The 21292-nt window shown below is 35.5% G+C and overlaps 1 protein-coding gene and 1 long non-coding RNA gene across 4 annotated transcripts; one reads left to right on the plus strand and one right to left on the minus strand.

Annotated features, from left to right (window-relative positions):
• Window positions 1–6702: 6702 nt before the first annotated feature.
• LOC149986572 (uncharacterized) lies at window positions 6703–9222 on the minus strand. 3 transcript variants are annotated; one of them, XR_016500315.1, is made up of 3 exons: window positions 8728–9222; window positions 8021–8162; window positions 6703–7548 (listed from the first exon to the last, which is right to left on the minus strand). It is a non-coding gene; the product is annotated as an uncharacterized LOC149986572 (long non-coding RNA). The 3 variants fall into 3 exon arrangements; XR_016500314.1 differs by lacking the exon at window positions 8021–8162 and having other exon boundaries at window positions 8728–9221; XR_016500316.1 differs by lacking the exons at window positions 6703–7548; window positions 8021–8162 and adding an exon at window positions 8170–8287.
• Window positions 9223–14066: 4844 nt separating this feature from the next.
• LOC112275901 (tubby-like F-box protein 6) lies at window positions 14067–18134 on the plus strand. The gene is made up of 4 exons (XM_024506640.3): window positions 14067–15618; window positions 15839–15926; window positions 16461–16590; window positions 16928–18134. Exons 1-4 carry the CDS (start codon window positions 15088–15090, stop codon window positions 17688–17690), a joined length of 1512 nt encoding a protein of 503 aa, XP_024362408.1. The 5' UTR covers window positions 14067–15087; the 3' UTR covers window positions 17691–18134.
• The last annotated feature ends 3158 nt before the right edge of the window (window positions 18135–21292 follow it).

Below are 21292 nucleotides of genomic sequence, written 5' to 3' on the forward strand. Positions count from 1 at the left end.
ACCTCACAACCAAACTTAAGAAGTTTTGCTTCTACAAGTATAATAAAGACAAGGATTAATATGCTTGAGAAGTTTGATAGAATAAGATCAAAATTTGAAGGATTTTTGTAACAAATCAAGTTTTATTTAAGATTGCATTCCTTCCAATATCTTAATGGATTTACTCAAGTTGGATTCATAGGCACACTTCTATGAAGAAGTATTCTTTCTTGATTTTTACTTTTAATAGAAAAAGATTTGTGACTACTTTATGATTTGAATTCATTTCTAAAAGTATTTATAGCTATATTTAGAAAAAATGATCAAAAAATAGTAGCAAAGATCTAGTTCTTATCTTTACAACAAAGATCATGGTTAGCTATTATATATGTTATTGAATTCCAAAACCTTGCTTGCAATGTGGACTAGAATGGCAAAGTACTTATAAATCAAATTCAATATGGATTGAAGAATAATATCAAAGATTTATTATTGATAATGCCAAAGGTAAAATCTTTGGAATAATTTACTATTCAAGCCATTATATGTAATAATTGATTATTTGAAAGACGTCAAGAATAAAGACTTGATTAGAAAAGAATAAGTCAAATAATGATGACAGCTCTCAAATTTTTTAAAACTTATTCATCAAGGCCAAAATCAATGTAAATCGATATGGTATGTTTTAAATTCCTCACAAAGTAAGAAAAGAATCAATGATATTAAGAAGGCTTATACTTATATTATAGAGAAGCTAAACATACTACTCAAAATTATCCAAAAAAATAATACAATTACAAAATGAGAAGTATGGTTGCCAAAGAAGATGATGTGTCAAAAAATAAATTTTTTTACTTATAAAAGAGACTATATAGTTGAAATCTTACATAACTCCTAGTAAAGGTCCTATTTTTTCATCAAATCTCTCACCTTGTTTTACAATAGAATTTTATTTAGGACCAAAAAATCACAAAGTCTTTGCTTTGTTAGATTCAAGAGTCTTATCATGTTTTATAGATAAAGATTTTATTAAAAAATAAGAAATATCATTAATCAAAAAAACTAAATTCATATATATAAAAGACATACATGATTGTTTGCTATCTTCTAGAGATATTATGCATGAGATTGTTCCTTTAGATGTAGTAATTAAAGATCATAATAGCATAATAATATTTAATATAATAAGATCTCTATTTAATTTAATTATTTTAGGATTGTCTTAGTTAAAAAGATAAAATCCTTAGATAGATTAGATTTCTTATAATCTCAATTTTTTTGGTAGTTTAATCCAAAAGCTTATTAGTCAAACAAAAATACATAAGTCTAATACATCTAAACCCTTACTGATAGGTGTAAGAGCTTTCATGCATGCCACAAAAGAAAGATTATATTTTGCTATATATACCATGTCAATTTTTGATGGTGAGAAGACTTCAAGTAATATTCTTAACTAGCATCAAGATTTTCATAATACTTTTGAAAAAAAATAATGCAAATATTCTTCGAGAACATTGTTCTTATGATTGTTCCAATGATCTTCAAGAAGAAGCTCAATCACCATTTAGACCAATCTATAGCCTATTACAAAATAAGTTGGTTGTACTCAAGGAATATATTGATGAGAATTTGACTAAGAATTTCATACGCTATTATAAATCTCTAACCAAAGCTCCTATCTTATTTGTAAAGAAAAAAGATGGATCTTTGCAAATATGTATGGACTATCAAGGATTCAATAAGATCATCATTAATAATAGATATCTTCTATCTTTCATTTCAATATTTCTTGATTAATTCAATCAAGCAAATATCTATATAAAAATAGAACTACAAAGAGCATATAATTTGGTATACATTAAAAAAAGAGATGAATGAAAAATTATATTTTTAACCAAGTATGGGCAATTTGAATATAATGTCATGCCTTTTGGACTCATGAATGCTTTAATTACTTTTTAATATCTAATAAATGATATCTTTCATGATTTTTTGGATGATTTCATTATCTGCTATTTAGACGAGATCTAAATCTACTCTAAGAATACAAAAGAGCATGAAATTGATGTTTATTGTGTATTATAAAAACTTAGAGATGCATGCTTATATGCCAAGTTTAAAAAGTGTATAATCCACATCACTCAAGTTGACTTCTTAGGATATATTATTTCTAAAAATGGGCTAATGATGGATCTATAGAAGGTCTAGATTATCATGGATTGAAAGATTTCAAGAACAATAAGAGATGTGCAATGCTTTTTGAATTTTGTCAATTATAATTGGATCTTCATCAAGAATTTTTTTCAAATTATAGCTCCACTTATGTATTTGACTTGTAAAAACAAACTTGAGTGGAATAAAAAAAAATTAAAACATTGTTCGATACTTTAAAAAAAAAGAATTTATTTTTGTACCAATTTTACATTGTATTGACTTCTCCGAGGTATTTTTCATAGAAATAGATGCATCAAACTTTGCCTTAGATGTAGTAATGTCATAAATAGGATCAAGTATCAAACTCCATCTAGTAGCTTTTCAATCCAAAAAAATTTAGTAATCAAGAATAATCATGAATTTATTTTCAAAATGGCATCATTAACTAGAAGGCACTTCAAGGTCAACCATCATATATACAGATTATAAGAACCTCAAGTATTTCATATCGAAATATATTTTGAATTTGTCAACCTTCTTGAAGCATGTCTTTATCAAAATTTGATTTCAAAATCATTTATTGATCCAAAAAATAATAAATTTTTTTAAATGTTCTTTCTAGATGTTTTTATCTTTCACTACAAGAAAAAGATGCATCTTTTGATTAACAAAGAATAATTTTCTTAAAGCTAGAATATTTTCACCTTCAAGCAATAAAATCAATATTGATTGTTGATTCAATCTTTATCAAGAAAATTTAATTAAATATGTCTTCTAATCCTTTTATCCATGATATTAAAAATAATACTTCTTAATTTCATGATACTTCCAAGCTTGACTTCAAAAACAACCTACTCTATTTTGAGGGATAATTATATATTTTAGCAAGTGGGACACAATTACATGTTCTTTAAAATCATTATGACTTTCCAACAGTCGAACATTTTGGATACAATAATACTTTGGAGGTAACATTAAGAGATTTTTGGTAGCCTCAAATATTGAAGGTAGTCAAAGACTTTGTACAATCATAAGATATTTGTTTAAGATTCAAAAATCCTTGCCATCAATCTTATAAACTTCTTTAACCATTATTTATTCCAAAACAACCACAATCTTTTATTTCTATGGATTTTATCATGAATCTTTCAATTTCAAGTTTGTATGATTTTATATTCGTGATAGTAGATCATTTTATCAAAATGGCATATTTTGTACTATATATAAAATATATTACAAGTAAAAAAATGGCTAAATTTTTTCTTGACAACATCTATTGCTATCATAGGTTATCCAAAGATATTATATCAGATAAGGAGATTCAATTTATATCAAGATTTTAAAAGTAGATGTAAAGTTGTCTTCAACTTTTTATCCTTAAACTGATAGATAAATAGAATAGATGAATCAAATTTTGAAGCAATATTTGAGATATATCATCAATTATCATTAAGATGATTGAAAAAATCTTTTGCCATTTATAGAGTTTATGTACAATAATTCAATACACTCTTCTATTCAATAAAAATCTTTTTACCAATTATAATTATCATCTATAATTTGATATATTTGACTTTTCAAAATTTGATAATCCTGCAACAAAAAAATTAGCAGATCATTTGTTAGAGTTACATGCAACAATGAAGGCGTAGTAAAAGAGAGCTTAAGAATGACAAAAGATCAATGAAGATGCCTATTACAAGGAACAATTATAATTCAATGTGAGTGACAAGGTATGGTTACTTTGTCATACTATCAAGACTACTTGTCCTTGTGACAAATTGTACTATTATAAGCTTGGACCTTTTCTTACTTGTGAACAAAACAATCTTGTTGCTTATCAATTATATCTACTAGAGTCTATGAAGATTTACCTCATATTTCATGTATCTCTTTTTTAGCCATATAAGATAGTGAATATCTCAAGAAAAAGACAAATACCACCTCCTTCTATAAAAGTGGATAATAATCAAGACTTTGAAGTAGAAGAAGCCTTAGATTCAAGGCAACACTAAAATAGGTTAAAATATTTTATTCATTGGCATAGATATGATATTAATAAATACACATGGGAGCTAATAAAGAATCTTGCAAATGCAGCAAAGAGATTTGAGGTTTTTCATTGACAACATCTATCAAAACCAAAATAAAGAATAACAAATCTTCACTATAAAAGAAATAAGATCCAAGAAAGATAGCATTTTATCTTTTATCTTTATTTGTAACTTTTGTGTATTTTTGACGTTAAGAAGATGGAGAATCAACAACCAATAGATTCAATTCAAGAGCTTTTATTTGTTGACTTACTAGATGAGACATTATAATTGTTATAATCTTTAAGATAATATAATCAAGATGAAGATCATCAAGAACAACATGTCTTGTCTTGAATAGATGGCAAAATATAATATGTTTAGTATCACAACCTTAGAAGAGACTTCCAATATTTGATGATTTTATTAGAGGTTAAAACAACTCTTAATGGTACTCCAAATATTTTATTTGAAAGAAGTAAAAAAAGGCCTCAACAACAACCAAATGACATGGTCTTCTTGACCTAATATAGGACATTATTGATGGCTAAGAGGACCTATCAACCATCTTCAAAGAGAACAAATATTAGAGTATGTGACAAATATAATTTATCACATATTAGATTTTTTCAACATATGAAGACTGTTCTTTGTAGAACTTGTATTTAGAAGGAGAGATAACATCACAAATATACATATTTATTCTAAATTTTACCTATATGATTAAGTAGAAGTAAAGAAAAATATATTTATTTTATAATATTTTTTAGAGAAGCTTCTGAGAAGCTTCATAGATGTTACTTTGATTTTACATATGTTTGCAGTTGATTGATAGATTAAAAAGCTAATCAAAAAGTTAAGCACTTTTTAGTAACTTACAAAATAAGTTAATTATGTGGCGTACATAGATAAAACTTGCCTTATAAGTTAAGATATGTCTCTTATAAAGTCAACATGTTTTGGATATCTTATAAGACATCACCACGTAGCTCCTAGTTAAGAGTATATATAGAAGCAAGAGTAAAGCCTTTTTTACTCTTGTTAATATCTTTTTAGTCTTTAGACTTCTTTCAAGGCTTTTTAATCTTATTGTTTTTGGCAATAGCCATCCTAGTTTATTACCATATCATCTTTGAATAATTTTCTAGTTCTTTTGAGTGACATAAGAGTATATTAAAAATTTCTTTTTTCAAGATTTATGGCCTTGGCACTTATTCTTCTTAAACCAAAATCAACCAAATAAGCCCACCTACTAATAGTTCCTCTTGAATCCTAAACATATTAGCAAGTATTCTTTTCTATCAGAATTAGCACAATAGCAACAAGAAATTTTTGATGAATTTAATTTTTACATAGTAAGTGATATCTAGAATTCCTCAAAACTTCCTTCCAAATGTCATTCAATCACATGCCAATGGATCTTTAAATTCAAGCTTAAGTCAAATAGCATTATCAATCATTTTAAAGCACAGCTTATTATAAAAGAGTTTAATCAAGTTTTAAGCCTTGACTTCACCAAAACCTTTAGCCTTATTATTTGAATTCAATATATATATATATATATATATATATATATATATATATATATATATATATATATATATATATATATATATATATATATCTTATCTTTACTCTCTATGCCTAACAAGACATTAATAATTATCAAATATATATTAACAATATCCTTCTTCATAAAGAGATTTATATATAAGTGAGTGAAAGTTTTGTATTTCTATGTCTTAGAATAGTATCTAAATCACACAAATTCTTATATAGATTGAAACAATCCCTAAGGAAATAGTACAAAGTAATTAACACTTTTTTTAGTTCTCTTTGCTTTATCAATTCTGTTACAAAATGATAATATATATTATCTTCTCAATGTATCTTTCTTTGTCATTCTTACCTTCAACATAGATGATATATTAATTGCTTATAATGATCTCCCGCTCCTACAACATAATAAGAATTAGCTTCATAATTGCTTCTTCTTCTTAAAACTTAATAAAGCATACTACTTGCTCAATCTTCATATTACTTGGAACATTGCTAAAAGATAGTTGCAAATAACCTAAACTTTGTACATCAAGCAAAAGTTCATGGAGTTTGGATTCTACAAAGCTTGACCGGTTTTAATACCTTATGTCCCAAGTATTTATTTCTTTGTTGCAAACTACCCCTCCAATAATAAAGTCTACTACTTTTATATTAACAACCGTCTATTTAATCTCAACTTCTTTTATATTAATATTTTTGGCTCCTTCAATTAGGCACACTTGTATTCCTAATTCAACTTAGCATTCATGATTAGTTTACTTGTCCAATATATGCACAATCCAAGTTTGGCCCACATCACTGCCTACAAATATATATTTTGTTACATTCTAGGCACACTTGATTATCACATCAAATATTGCTAAAATCCTAATATAAAACTACTTTTTGGCTTCAATAATTCACATTGAACCAAAGACATCAACAAGCTATAATCAAACTCAAGATATAGCTACATCATGTCTCATGAAGCAATAAGTTGAAGATTGTCATGCCAAAAATTGATTGCCCTATCAAGCACAAAAGTAGAGTACATGGTTGTGGCCATCGCCACCTCCTAGGTAGTATGGCTTCATCTTTTTATGATTTATATCAAGACCTTAATGCTTTACCAATAATTCTTTGTGACAATCTATCGGCATTGGCACTCGTCAACACCACACCAAGTTTCACAACCAAACTGAACATATAGTCATGAAATATCATTTCATTTGGCAACTGTCTGCCCTCAAGAAGTTCTCCTTCCAGTATTGTCCTACTGCAACAATGCGTACAGACCTTCTCACCAAAGCACTCTTTGGTCTGAAATAACTCAACACTTACCATCACTGGGTATTGTTGGAAATGAACCATGATCGACTATGCGTAACAACTAAGCAAATGTGTTAGAATAAATAGAGAATGTTATAATTAGTTGTCATGCATAACTATAATAGATCTAGAACAGTTGTGCCTTCTTGCACCTCCTCAAGGAGTTACTACCAGTGAGGTCGTCCTCCTCGAAGAATATATTTTGTATTATACTTAGCAATTATTAGTAAGAAAATTTTAAACATCAAACTCAATGTTATTCTTCTCATTTTTATACCATCTGAATTGTTGCAGTGGACATTTCGAGGGTTATTTAACCGCCTGCAAAGTAATACTAGCAGGTTATTGGTGGTCCATCTTGTTTAAACCCAAACCCATAGCTTTCCCAGACTGTGTAACTCTTGTCAACGAGTAAGCAAGCCAACAAGGTCTTAGGCCATGCCAATTCTGGCTCTTACACCTTTCGAAAAGTGGGGCATCGATTTTGTCAGACCACTGGCACCACCCTCGCGGCCTGTACACAAACGCTACATATTCTTAGTCACCGATTATGTTCAGCACCATAGCTATATGATTCCACAGCAACAAATGAAATACTGCACAAAGTTGTTTGATCTTCGAACAGTCTAAAGAGAAATTTGGAACCAACCAGGTATACAACAAGCGACGGCCATGCATTACAGAACAAACAGAATGCGTACAAGCCAGCATGATTTCCATCAAGATACACTAACATTTGAATACATCTTTTCAAAGCCATATGAGCCCATTCGGACTTGCAAGTGCTCGGGAATGGATGACTAATAACCGTGGTCGTACTACAGATCTTCATGGCTGGCAGGAAGGGCAGCGATATCTCACTGCAAGCGTTAAGTCAAGCCAAGAGACAAAGAACACGAGACCAAACATTGTTCATACATGAATTAGTATCTATTCGAACTGAAAGGCAATAGTGCACCACGACAATCATTAACTTCGGATCTTACTTGATTTTTCCAACATGCATCGTCAAGAAGACGGAATAGTCAAAACTGTCTGAAGCACGTGACCACCTGCTTTTGCATTTCAGGTATACATTTTTCTGGGCCAAAGCACGTTCATCTCCAATCACATTTCATTGCATTGCTTCTGGATATAATTGAAAAAATTGAGTATTAGTTCATGTCTTAATGATGGGAGGGCACGGACGTGAAGTTTAGCCAACTCAACGGTACCGCACTCATACTTCTAGTGACTCTCTGAACAGGAGAAACCTGATTTCAGCAGACAAATCCCATCAGTAATTCTTCGATTACGCGATACACATCTTAAACTAGTGGTTAAGGAGCTGGGAAGAATACAGACTATCCCACTTTTATTCACACAAGAAGACTCGATTTTAGGCGGTCGTCGAATTTGCAGACGACGCACCTAGCAAAGCATGTTGTTGACGTCTAAGAGGATCCCAAGTAAGTCTTCCTGGTGAGGATCTAAAGACGCCGTAATCAACAGGTCGAGCCCGACGCAAACAATTCAATTTTAACAGAACAACTTTTTGAATCGTTCAAGCATTGAAAGCCAGTCAGGAAACAGCCACTCGTTCGGTCCACTCCTTGGCGATCACGTCTTGATCTTTCCGTGGCTTCCACATATTACTTTACCAACCTCAAAGGCCAATGTGACAAGACAGTTTACAGAGTCCTTGTCTGCTGACCTGAGGAGACGCGCGACCAGGCAGCGCCATCCTAACAACACCCCACCACCATGGCTAACCAGCTTGTGCACACCACCGCCAGGGGGTTCCTCGGGCCAACGGTTCTCCTTCCAAAATCAGAGGCCATCGCAATCAGTCCAGAACTGAAGATGGGGGTGAGGTGTGGAACAGCTTCACGACGATGGACTGAATATTGAATGTCGCGCTGGAATCACGGCTCGGTGCAGCCGCGGCACCCACTTGCTGCAAGGGCGTGGGCCTGGCGATGCCTCCACCCATCTCTACCAATCTCCACCACGACACCCTTATGTTGTCAGAGCGTCTCATGGACGGCGCCAGAAGTGAAGTGCCCTCCCATACTCGATTGCGCATCCCGGTTTCGAATGCATCCGTACGCTGCAGTGTTCGGCGAAAAGCGTTGGTGCGGGTGTGCTAAACTCCGGAGAACCTGATCCCTCCGACCAGTTGCATCCCTGATGGAAAACCGCGATGCTGATGAGCATCGTAATCCATGTGCGAAGGGAATCTCGCAATCTGTGCACGGTTACTTTGTCTAGAAACGCGTCACCCTTTACGAGGCGGATCGGACGCTGATCTCTTCCTTGGCTCCCTCGGTTTAAACTGTGATTGCAATGTGAATTTTCATTCACAAAAGACAAAGTGGAAATAAATAAATAAATATGTGACCATGGCAGGTGGAATTTAGTTGCTGGATTTATTTATTTTTTTATCGAAATGCGGTTTGGCTGTTTCCAAAAGGATATTCAGAATGCGAAGGATTCCATGTGAATAAATACTGTATTTTGTGTGATTGAGTAAAAGGTTCAACAGTAATGAATTGATTGATGATAACCAATTTATTGCACTGTTTGTTATTTCTGCATGGATAGTAAGAAGCTTGAGTTTACTGAAGTTTAAAAAATCTATCAGTCATAGTACTTCTCAATTTCACGAGCAATACTTGAATCCTGTGCCAAGTCAAATCTCTTCAAAACACCAAGCAAAAAATTATTTTCTTTGAGTAACCCAAGTTGCAAAAATTGAAGATCTGGTCAGCAATAGAACATTCATTAATTCTCATATGTAGATATGCATACATACATACATACATACATACATACATATGTGTATGTGTGTATATATATATATATAGTATGACATATTACACAATGTGAGTTTTACTACTATACATGTAGATTCTTTCCATCCACATATTAACATACTATTAGTGTTTCTAAATGACATTTGTGCTTAAATTAGTATTGTTATTATTTTGTGGATGGATAAATTATATGTTATTCAGATGATTTGATGATGGTAAAATTGCAGGAATGTGGACTGTAAATGATTTGATCACAGGTGATGGACTTCACAAGGATCCATCCATGTGTCTGCTGTGCATCATGTGTTGCACAAGAGGCCTTATTGGTTGGCCCCTAAAACTAATACCATAATTTGGACTTGTGCCCCAACAATTGAACACTGTTAATCATTTTTCTGGGCAAACAATAAAGATGTGTCACTCCCCAATCTATTTGAAAATGCTCATTGAACAAGCTTTTCAACATTGGAGTCCTCAAGGAGAACCTTTCACAAAAATTCACTAATATATATATATGTATGTATGTATGTATGTATGTATGTATGTATAAATGTATGTGTGTGTATATATATGTTTTATTATTTATTGGAAAAAGTCAAAGTATTTCAAGTGTCCCTATATACACATGTGATCATTGTATTTAGCACCATTGAAATCGGTTCTATGTGTATGTCAAGGATGAGATAATGAAAAATTACAAGATGTTTGAAGCATTTCAATCATTTCCAGTTCTTTCCATATTCTTTGAGGAAATAGTCAAATACATGCTTGTTACATTATTTTGGATCATGAACACCTTCATGAAAGATCATTAGAACCAACACATGACATGATAAAAAGGAATCAAACTTATTGTGGCATAAGTCACTTTTGAGGGCCACTTCATCCTTTACTTGTTATTCTTTCCATCTTTCACTCGCTATTTCTGTGGTGCATTACACCCATGGTTGTCAATTTCCTAAGCTTTAGTATGAACAGAGCTTGTCAAAGTTATAAAGTTTGTCCAAAACGAAAATGCCTTGCCTCTCAATCTTAGCACAACCTGCACATGACCCCATTAAGTATTTCAAAATGTATAAAGGAATCCATGTGTCAGAAGCAATCTCACTCTCCCCCCTCTTTTGTTAACCTCATGAAACATGACTTGCCCAACCTTTAAGTGAGGCATTGATGGTTTTGAGCTTCCTGGAGGCCACAGGCATTCTATTCTTCCATGCATTGTCTTCAATGGAGTATGACAAACAACTAAACAACTACCAACAAAAAAAAATATACATAAATCCAATCCATAGGTGTGAAAATTTTATATTTTAAAATAGGTATGGAAATTAACAACGTGAGGTGAAACAAAATTACCAATATTACCCAACTGGGTTGAGCCAATGGGATCAGAGAACTGAGTTCCCTCGTGAAAGGAACCAGTAAATCTTATGGCCAGGTCAGCACCGTTCCCCGCGATGGGCATGCGGTGTTCCCATGAGGCTCACCCACCGCCGCCCATTGGCAACGCGCCACCTGAGTAGTCGTCGACTCATTCATTGTGCTCAGGTGGCACATTCAAGGCTCGTGCCCAAAATAGAGAGGATTGCGCGGGAATCGGAGCCTCGTCCAGCTTTGTCTAGCCTCTCGGGTGCGCATCTTATGTTCACACCTCGCACGACTCTCCCTTTGGAAGCGTCCACGGTGACCGGTCCCCGCGATTGCTTTTGTCTTTTCTTTACAGCTGATTATTGTGACGTTTTCCTTGCTTTTCTCGTTCTTTCCATTTCATTTCCTCTCACGCCACGAGGTCTTGGGTTCTGTTCCCACAGCGTTTCTCAAGGTGCGGAATCGAAGGAGCAAACAAGTGTAACTTACATGAAGGAACATTTTATGGAATTCGCACAGGCTTTCATTTTTTTCAGATCATTGTGTTATATTCTCTTCAATTCTCCGCAGTCTCAATCATTGGCATTTTTCAAGCATAGTGCAGATAAAAAATACATAAAAATAAATAAAAACCAAAATTTGAAATTGTAGTTGAGTTCCGTACAACGAAATCCTCATTTTAGGTTGCAAAATTGACCACACACACATTTTATAAAGGTAATACTGACGATACTAATAATAATGAAAATAGTATGTATTTTATATATGCGTACCAAAACCTTTTTTTTTATAAATATATGATTGATTAAAATTTAATGGGTAGGAAGAATCTCAAATTGACAACCCTTGTTTACAAACAGCCATCCCTTAATTCCATTAACTGAACATTAATTTGTGTTTTATTATTGTGTGTGCAGATAATATATATACATGCATACAATCTCACTAATTTTTATCTTTTTCTTGCCCATTTACTTACTTTCTTTTATTTTCTTCTATGTTTTATCCTTTACCTTTTTTCCTTTTTTTTTTTGTTTGTCAAGGTTGGAGACATGGAAATATGGGCAACCAGAAATTTTGAACTTGAAATGCAGAGGATATGAGGGCACTTTCAATGATGCCAATTAGGCACAGAAAATAGGTTGAGCTGAGGTGATGGTTTGAAAACTGGTCCCCCCCCCCCCAATGACACATGACTTGGAATTTTTTTGAAATTTGAATTCCCCAATGACACATGACTGGACATTGGAAGCAGGTCCATATATGCCACAAAAAGATTTAGCTATGTACCATACATTTTGTAACTGGGAGAGGAAAAAAAGAGCCAAAAAGTAAAGCCAAAGATAAGGAAACATAAAGAAAGGATGGACTGGGAAAAAAGACAAACGTGTTGCATTGCTCCATCCCTCAAACTGTCCTTCAAATGCCTTTCATTACACAATACATGACTGCAAAGGTTTGAATATTCAAAAAAATGATAAAATAAAATGTTTGAATGAAACAACTCTTGCTGCCAAGTCAAACTTATTATTATGTGGCATTTAGCAAGGATCTTGCAAGGGTTTTCACAACTTTTGACTACATCAAACATTCCATGGAAATTAAATAATCATAAGTACTAAGACTCAAGATTCTTTCTAGAATTGTTGGGTGTTTAGATTGCATATAAAAACAAGCATGCTAGAATTTGAATCATCATACAAATAGAATGGGAGCATCCTTATTTTTTTGAATCTTGTCCTAATGTATATTGAACTTCTATTATTTCAAGAAAGATAAATTTACCATGAATTAACTTTCTATCACTATAAAAACACTTGTACGACAGGGCATACACACACACAGACACACTCACACACACATGTGTTTATGTATGTATCTATATATGTTTTCTTTTGTTCCAAATTTTGATGATCAAAAGGTTGTTGTTTAAAAGAGTAATGTGTTGCTAGTGCAATGTCATTGTCAAATCAGCATTTAACACAAAAAAGTTGTATCATAATGAATAGGTGAAAAATTGAAGCTGCAAATGAACATGCAAAACTCTGATATCAACTTTTTTTCATTTATTTTTACTGTTTGAAACCTGCATCAGGAGTAAATGAGATTAAGAAAAACCCATAACTGGTTTGAGGTCAATAAAATTATGTTTTAAGACCACACCTTCTAAAGAAATCCCTCAAAAGCCTCCACCTTTTTCTTAACCCCATAATGACCACAGTTACTATGGCTGGCCCTACAAGCTGCTCAAATGGTGAAAAGAGCCTGCTCAGTGGCAAACACACCAGAACTGCTCATCTTTGTAGCCATGCTGGGAACAGATTGGAAGTTGACCACCTCATGACCCACCATGGAATAAAGAGATAGTTGCAAACAAAACAACCGAGTGTATCAGATGAATGCCTCAAAATTTCATCTTTCATGGTGTTGTTCAAGTTTTAAGATACAATCCACTGACAAAACAAAAAAGAAACCAGTGATTTGAAATTTGGGGGTTGTTAGGGTTTGGTCCCTTGCATGTTCTGCCTGGAATCCAAAGAGAGTTGAGCCTACAATGGATGGTATGGAGAATTACATATAACTTTAAAAAAACAAAACACACTTAGCATTGTATTGTAGAGCGTCCTGTAATCTCCTCTTCACAATCCAGGGGACCATGCCACGTCAGCTCCACGTAGGAATGAGATTGGTTTTGCTTTCCAAGTGCGCACGATGGATTTTATCTTTAGAATGTTTTCGGTGGAGGGCGACCCGGGGGAGGGGGGGGGGGTGGGGAGAACCGCGCAATTCACCGTGGGTTCCATGCGAGCCGCGGTTACGGGACCAAAGCGTGTAAAGCCATAATGGCAAGTGGCAGGAGATAGGCCTTGGACTTACTTGCCATGCCCAAGTCTTCGAGTAACGCTGCCGCTTCTTCTTCGCTTTGCTTCTGCCATCTCTCTCGCCCGGCTTTGCAACTCCGTTTGCTTCGAAGCTTGCCTCAGCTCGTCGTGTGGATTTCTCTCGAGTAGTTCCGAGAGCGTCAGTTCCTTCTATAGCGGTAGAACCAGATGTTCTTTTGGCAACAGCACGCGAAACAATCGGGGCGTGTCTGAGGGCAGTTAACGGCGGATAGGGATGCAAAGGAATATGTTGCAGAATGTGGGAGGGAGATTTGGCGGCGATTTAGGGTGGTGCTCGTGGCTGTGTGTTTGTTGTACTTGTCTTTGGCATAGCTTGGCATGGTAAACAGCGTCGATGGACGCTCAAATTTGGTGCGGAAGAGCAGCGAGGGTTTGAAAGGAAGTGAATCTTGGGGCTGGATTCGGATCACCTATTATGGTGCAGCGTCGGAGCTATAGCATACGCTCAATGCTGTGAAATTTGTTGCTGGTTGTAGTTATAAGGTTGAGACAGTGGTGCGCGCATATTTGTGAACAAAAGCGTGGATACTGCTCTAGCTTTTGGATTTCGCTTACACCAGTGCAGATACCAGAGGCGTGTGTGCGTGTGGCACGCCTAAATATGTCACATCGAAGGTTCTAAAGGCTTGATGCCGATGCAGATCTCTGGAAAGGACAGCACCGCGTACGGGCACCGAATCCCTTATTCTTTTCTCACAAGTTGATTTTGCGGGCCATCGGAGCTTGAAGCAGGAGCATATTGTGTTGGAAGATTGGAAAACCCTAGAGGGTTGCAGTTTGATGAGCGGAGAACGAGGGTGACCCACTTTTGAAAATGTTTCTGCAGAAATTCGTCGGGGTTATTTACTCCCGGACATGATGGTTCGTTGTGGGAGATCGTGATCGAGTTTTGGTTGTCGTGGTTGGGGAGTTTGTGATTGCGCGTGAAGTGTGAAGGTAGCGGTGCGGAGAGGATAGTAGGGTGGAGGTGCTTGCAATGAGGCATGGATGGTGGCCAACGGGTGTTTGACGGCGCGTGGTCTGCGTGGATGGCTGAGGGTGTGGGTGATTCTGGTGAAGAGAGCGTTGGAGGGAATCTGGTGTGAGGTGAGGTGGTCGGGAGGGCGGTTGCGGAGGTGGAGCATGTCGGGGCAGAGGGGGGGTGGGTCGTCAATGATGCCGCTGAAGAGCCTGATACGGGAGTTTCAGGAGATGAAGGGCGGGATAGGGAACATATCGCGGCGGAGTTTCGAGCTGAAGTTTCCGCACCACCACAAGGGGAGGTCGAGTGGGATGGTGCTGGACGAGTCGCAGCTGCGGGCGGAGCCAGTGGTGGAGCAGAGCTGCTGGGCGAACATGCCGCCGGAGCTGCTGCGGGATGTGATACAGAGAGTGGAGGCGAGCGAGAACGCGTGGCCGAGCCGGAAGCACGTGGTGGCGTGCGCAGCGGTGTGCAGCTCGTGGAGGGAGATAACGAAGGAGCTGGTGCGGACGCCGGAACAGTCAGGGCGGTTGACATTTCCGATCGCGTTGAAGCAGGTGTGTGAGAGAGAGAGGAATAGAGAGAGGAAAAAGTGTGTGAAGAGTGAGGGATGACTGTGGATATGTTGACAATGCCTTAGACAGTTTGATTGATAATCTGTTTTTTTTTTTTTTTTTTTTTTTTTTTTTTAATGCGTAGTTTTCAAGCATGTCACTAACGTCTGTCTCTGATACGCTTTTCAATTTTCTTAGCGTCGTTTTTCTTTGCCTGTTGCAGCCCGGGCCTCGAGAAAACACTGTACAATGCTTCATAAAGCGGGACAGGACTACTTCCACGTACCAGCTTTTTCTTGGTCTTCCTCCCTGTGAGTTTTCGTTCCCGTAGCTTCCCTAATGTATTTCAGGGATTGTTCTGGGTTCTTTTCTTTGATCGGAATAATCGAACGTTGCAAATGTTTCCTCGTTTGCCGAATTTGCCGAATGTGCGTCGTTTGAGTTGTCGAGTGTAGTTCTTTCCCTTGGGAAAGATTCAGTGCATCGGATAGATTGTGAATATCAGTGTAGTTTTTGCTGCTAGTCTTACTTATTTGTTTTGTGATATTCAATCATGACGGATGTGCTTGTGCGCATTGATTTGACTTAACGGGCTTTAGAATGGTGTGGACATATTGCGGATAGTATGGTTGATAAATTACGTCGTATTGTCAAACATGATAATACTCTGTCACACATCCTTAATTATAGGGCTGTAAGTAGGTCTGAGCTGCCACGTTCTGATTTTGGGTGTCAATAGTGATCTTAATTCTTACGTTCTGCACAGAAAGTGTGTGTACAGCTACTTTGTGGTGGAAAGAAGTATTTTTTTCTTACTAACTTAGATTTTGGGCGCGTTCTTGCAGCTCTTGTGGAAAATGGAAAATTTCTACTAGCGGCTCGAAAGTTTCGAAGGGCTACCAGTACTGATTATATAATTTCACTCAATCAAGAAAATATGTCTAGAGGAAGTAACACATATGTTGGGAAACTCAGGTAGTCATTCTTGTTAGCATTTGCTCCATTTTACTATTTGAATAATTTTGGAACCTTGAATTGGACTCTACACTGATCTGATAGCTGAGCTTCGATACTGTCAGAACTCGGTTTTCTTAAGAAGCCTGTCAGGACCATCCTATTTCATTTCACTGTTCACAAGTTCATTCTAGACATGGGAACGCGCACTATCAATCTCTTGACCTATGTCTCTCCTCTCAGACACAGTATGTCCTTAATTTCAGTTTCTTTCACATAGAAAAACAAGAGAACATTTGCTTGATATGTCAACGTGTGTCTTATTAACTGGTTGTGCGATTTACCCGTTTACTGGTAGATCGAATTTCCTGGGCACGAAATTCACAATCTACGACAGTCAGCCTCCCCACAGTGGTGTGGTAGCGTCCAACCGTGGCACTCGGCGTATGGGATCGAAGCAGCTGACATCACGCGTACATTGTGGGAGCTACAACGTAGCGCACATAGCCTACGAGTTGAATGTGCTGGGCACGCGAGGCCCGAGACGGATGCAGTGTACGATGCACTCAATACCAGCGTCGGCGATGGCGTCCGGAGGCAGCGCCCCGACACCAACAGAGTTCACGTCATGCGGGTTGGAGGAGGCGCACGTTCCGTACTCGAGCATACTTCTGTCTCCGCGGTCGAAAGCGGCGGTGGTGGACAGCAGCGCGTTGGAAAGCAGCGAGCTGGTATCGGGAGTGCTGTGCAAGGAGGAGCCGTTGGTGTTGAAGAACAAGGCACCGCGATGGCACGAGCAGCTGCAGTGCTGGTGCTTGAACTTTCGGGGAAGGGTGACGGTGGCGTCTGTGAAGAACTTCCAGCTGGTGGCTGCGACGACATCGTCGACGACGACGAGTACGACGGCGGGTGAGGCGGCAGCAGCAACGGGAGGTGGAGGTGGAGCAGGTGCAGCGACACCAGCACCGACGAGTTCGGGATCGGACCACGACAAGGTGCTGCTGCAGTTCGGGAAGATCGGGAAGGACATGTTTACGATGGATTACCGGTACCCTTTGAGCGCTTTTCAGGCGTTTGCAATCTGTCTGAGCAGCTTTGATACGAAGTTGGCTTGTGAATAGGGTTTTGTGGGGTGAGAGGGAAGGGTGATGCTATCAGTCTTTCCTTGATGCTTAGCTCATTTTTTCTGAAAGATTGTGTAGTTGCCACATGTGTCATTTGGTAGGTTTTCTTATTCTTGGAACACCATTTTGTTAGCCTCCATTTTGCTATTTTTCAGCTGGCAGGTTTTGACACGACGATGGTTCCTTAAAAAAGGATGTTTGGCATCGTAGGACGCAGTCTGTGACTGCTTAGCTCTGATCATGGAGTCAATCTTTACTGGCTCATTCAGTAGCGTCTTGAAATTTAGCGTTTTAGTCCTAATTCCACTCCTGGTTAGTTAAGGGTCATGTACCTTTTAGGTAGGTCTTCCAGGTAAACAGCTTGTCGCTTTCAGCTGTCTGAACTGTAAATATGTCAAAATTCTTGTGTTAAGTTTCTTGAAATTATCCTCTTTTAGTTCAGTGATCCTTTTCATGTGCATTGCATATGTAGCAATCCTTAGCATTGACACGCCAGGAAACTTCTGGCTTTAAGTTCTGACATTGTAGTAGGCCACATTGAGTGCTCTCACGAGTGATGTGTTTTTTCGCTGACATTGAAAGTAGTAAACGTATTGAGCTAATGCAATCGTACTATTCTCATTCAAGTGACTACGTTGAGGCAGCGGAGGGCACGGGATCTGAGGTGCGTGGCTTAACATTAGTAAAGCATCGTCAGGAGGGTTATCATCCATATTCATAACATACAGAACTTTTTTACAAGTGGTCTTTGATTTAAGTCACAGTTAACAAAGTAAAGTCGTAATGAGTGGGTGGAGGATTTGCATAACAAATCAACTCGTAGGATGTAACCATCATAGAGGAACGGAGACATCAAGCTGTACGAGACAGTTAGTGAACGGTTCGTGGATTGTACACACTATGAATTGGGGCAAGCTATGTTTGCATGTATTCTTGCTGGTTGAATTGTGCAAACGGCTATTCAAAGTATTTGTGAAGTTCTGAAAGTATTCCTTCTTAGGGCAGAACTCTATTGAAGTGTTTGGCGAGATCTATTCTTTTGTAGATGAAAAAAGGGTTTTTTTCTCCACATAGAATACTAATTTCAAAATGAGAAATTGGAAGGCTCTTATTTTCTCGTCGCTTTATGTTATGTTTCTACTTGATATTTTTAAATACGAAGTTTAGAGTAGCTATAATATAGTATGTGATGAATGAAAATGTTTTTGGTTTTAGGTGGCATATTTGATCAAATCTTTTTTGTGTGTATATGTATGTACACACATACCCTATAGGAGAAGTAGATAAAGAGAGGAAAAAACATTCTGAACATAAATATTTGTATAAAATTGAAGATACAAATATTATCATGCTTAAACATTGATATTATTATTACAATGATATATCATTGTACATTGTATTTTGGTGAGAGGTTTTACAAAGTCTAAATTCCAGTTCAAAAATAAATATATTAGTAGAGAACATACATACATTGACATACAAAGAAAAACTTAGAAAGTTGTTAAAATATCGTGACACACAGTAAACCAACAATATCTCATATTGCAGACTTTGCAAAAGATTATGTCCTAAGTAAAGCAAACTAATATATTTTGTGGGGTGAAAATGTACATGGCTTCTGTAGAACTACCCCTAGACTTGTACTACATAGATGACCAACACTTATAAAATATTATGAATGGGTAACATATGGACATAGCTTTTTCTTGCATATCTACATTAAAGTGTCAAATACACTATGGGTGGTGCACTGCTTTTGCAAGTATATGAATTCTATGACCATCAAGTTAAATATTAGTTTATTACACTAAGAAATAAAGGGATTATATACATATTATTCAATGTTATGAACTTATACTACAGACGTTTTCTATTTACAACATCGAGACATAATAATAGTTTTTCAGAATTATGCAATTACATTAATGTATACATTATTACCAAGCCTTTCTGATATAGGATGTTGTTATACTTGTCCTATACTAAGTAATATAAAATAGAAGAAATCCACTAATAAAAGACATGAACAACATTATTGGAAATTAGTGCATTTAAATTTGGTAAATCAAAATAGAGCAAAATAAAGTTTATTTCCTCTCATAGTGAAAATGTGTGACTACTTTTTGAAGTGAATGGTATTGTTTGAAGTGCAGCATTGCGTAAGTCAATTGCTTTGTCCTCTTCATTGAGAGACTTCTAGCCCATTGGCTACCATGCTGATTTTAAGATTGCTAGGTAATGCTTTAAACTTTCAAAAATACTTTGTTCAAAATAAACATCTATTACACTTTGTGAAAAGAATGTTAAGAAAACATAGGAAGATTATTTTTTATGCCATCCAACATCATTATATTCTTAGAAATTCATAGGATGTTCCTCTGTCATGTGCTTGTGGATGTTGCTTGGGTGAAATGACTTGAACCAATGTTGAAAATTGGTTGTTATTTTGTTTTTTGTTTCCTGTTTCTGCAGCACTCTACTATTAGCTCCTTTGCTTTCTCAACCAAATGATTTTCAAAAACAACAAATGTATAATTCTACAATTGATGTGACTTCATTTTGGAAAGTAACTTAAAGGCCAAACAACTCTAAGTATGTATTTTGATAAGAAAAGATGCATTGTAGGACCCATTGATAACAGTTCTTGCTCAAAAGTAAAACAAAATATATCATGCTTGTACAGCCCCCAAACTCAATTTCTATAAGAATTGCAGTTTTTTTTAAATAACAATATTAGAAAACTTTTATTATTATTTAAGAACAAATGTTTTGTATGAAGTGTATTATTCTGAATTAAAAAGGTCCAATTATTACATAAAACAATAATTTCAAGAATTGAAATGATTTTTAAAACTATAATATTCTTTTTGAAGGTGATAAAGATGTCCTAAATTATAAAAATCTATAAAGTGAAGATTTTATATTTATGAGTTTATGTTCAATTTATTATTAAAATATGCTTTTTATTCTATGTATAAATCAAGAATTTTAAATTAATATTTTATAAATAAAATATAATAAACAAAATATGCTTAAATTAATATTGTTTAAATATTAAACAAACAAAATTAATTTAAAATAATTGATAAATTTAAACCTGCAACTAAAAAAACACCTTTAAAATTCAATAAATTATGAAGTCTCATTCATGAGTCATATCCAATAAAAAGAACCTAAAAAAAAAAAAAAAAAAAAAAAAAAAAAACTTGTAAAAAAAAATAATAATTTATTTTGATTAAAATCATCACAATAAAAACTTAATATCTACACTTAAATAATTTTTAATGTTATGTTCAAAATTCTTTAGACTACTCTAGTTCTACTCATAAAACATTTAAAAAAAGAAAAAACAGAAATCTTAAAATGCATCAAATTTTAAAAAAGGATTGAAGTGAATATAATGAATTTCGAATATAAAAAAATTAAAAAAAAAAAATCCTAATTTTACATGTTTTGCTTCAAAAACATGCTAAATGCTACAACAATATAAGAAAAAAGTTCGATTTGGCAGCCCAATATTTAACTATGATATTGACCCAAAAATAGAATAAATCAAATTATAAGTATTTTATATTTTTGGCAATCAAATAAGAAAAATG

Source organism: Physcomitrium patens, chromosome 23 (genome assembly GCF_059467195.1).
Source record: "Physcomitrium patens ecotype Gransden chromosome 23, ASM5946719v1, whole genome shotgun sequence".
Classification (NCBI taxonomy): domain Eukaryota; kingdom Viridiplantae; phylum Streptophyta; class Bryopsida; order Funariales; family Funariaceae; genus Physcomitrium; species Physcomitrium patens.

Bases quoted from the DNA above. Each gene is read 5' to 3' on its own strand.
- LOC112275901 (XM_024506640.3), top strand. From the start codon at position 15,088: ATGGTGGCCAACGGGTGTTTGACGGCGCGTGGTCTGCGTGGATGGCTG. The intron at 15,927-16,460 runs GTGAGTTTTCGT...GCGTTCTTGCAG, and splicing joins TTTTCTTGGTCTTCCTCCCT to CTCTTGTGGAAAATGGAAAA. The intron at 16,591-16,927 runs GTAGTCATTCTT...GTTTACTGGTAG, and splicing joins ACATATGTTGGGAAACTCAG to ATCGAATTTCCTGGGCACGA.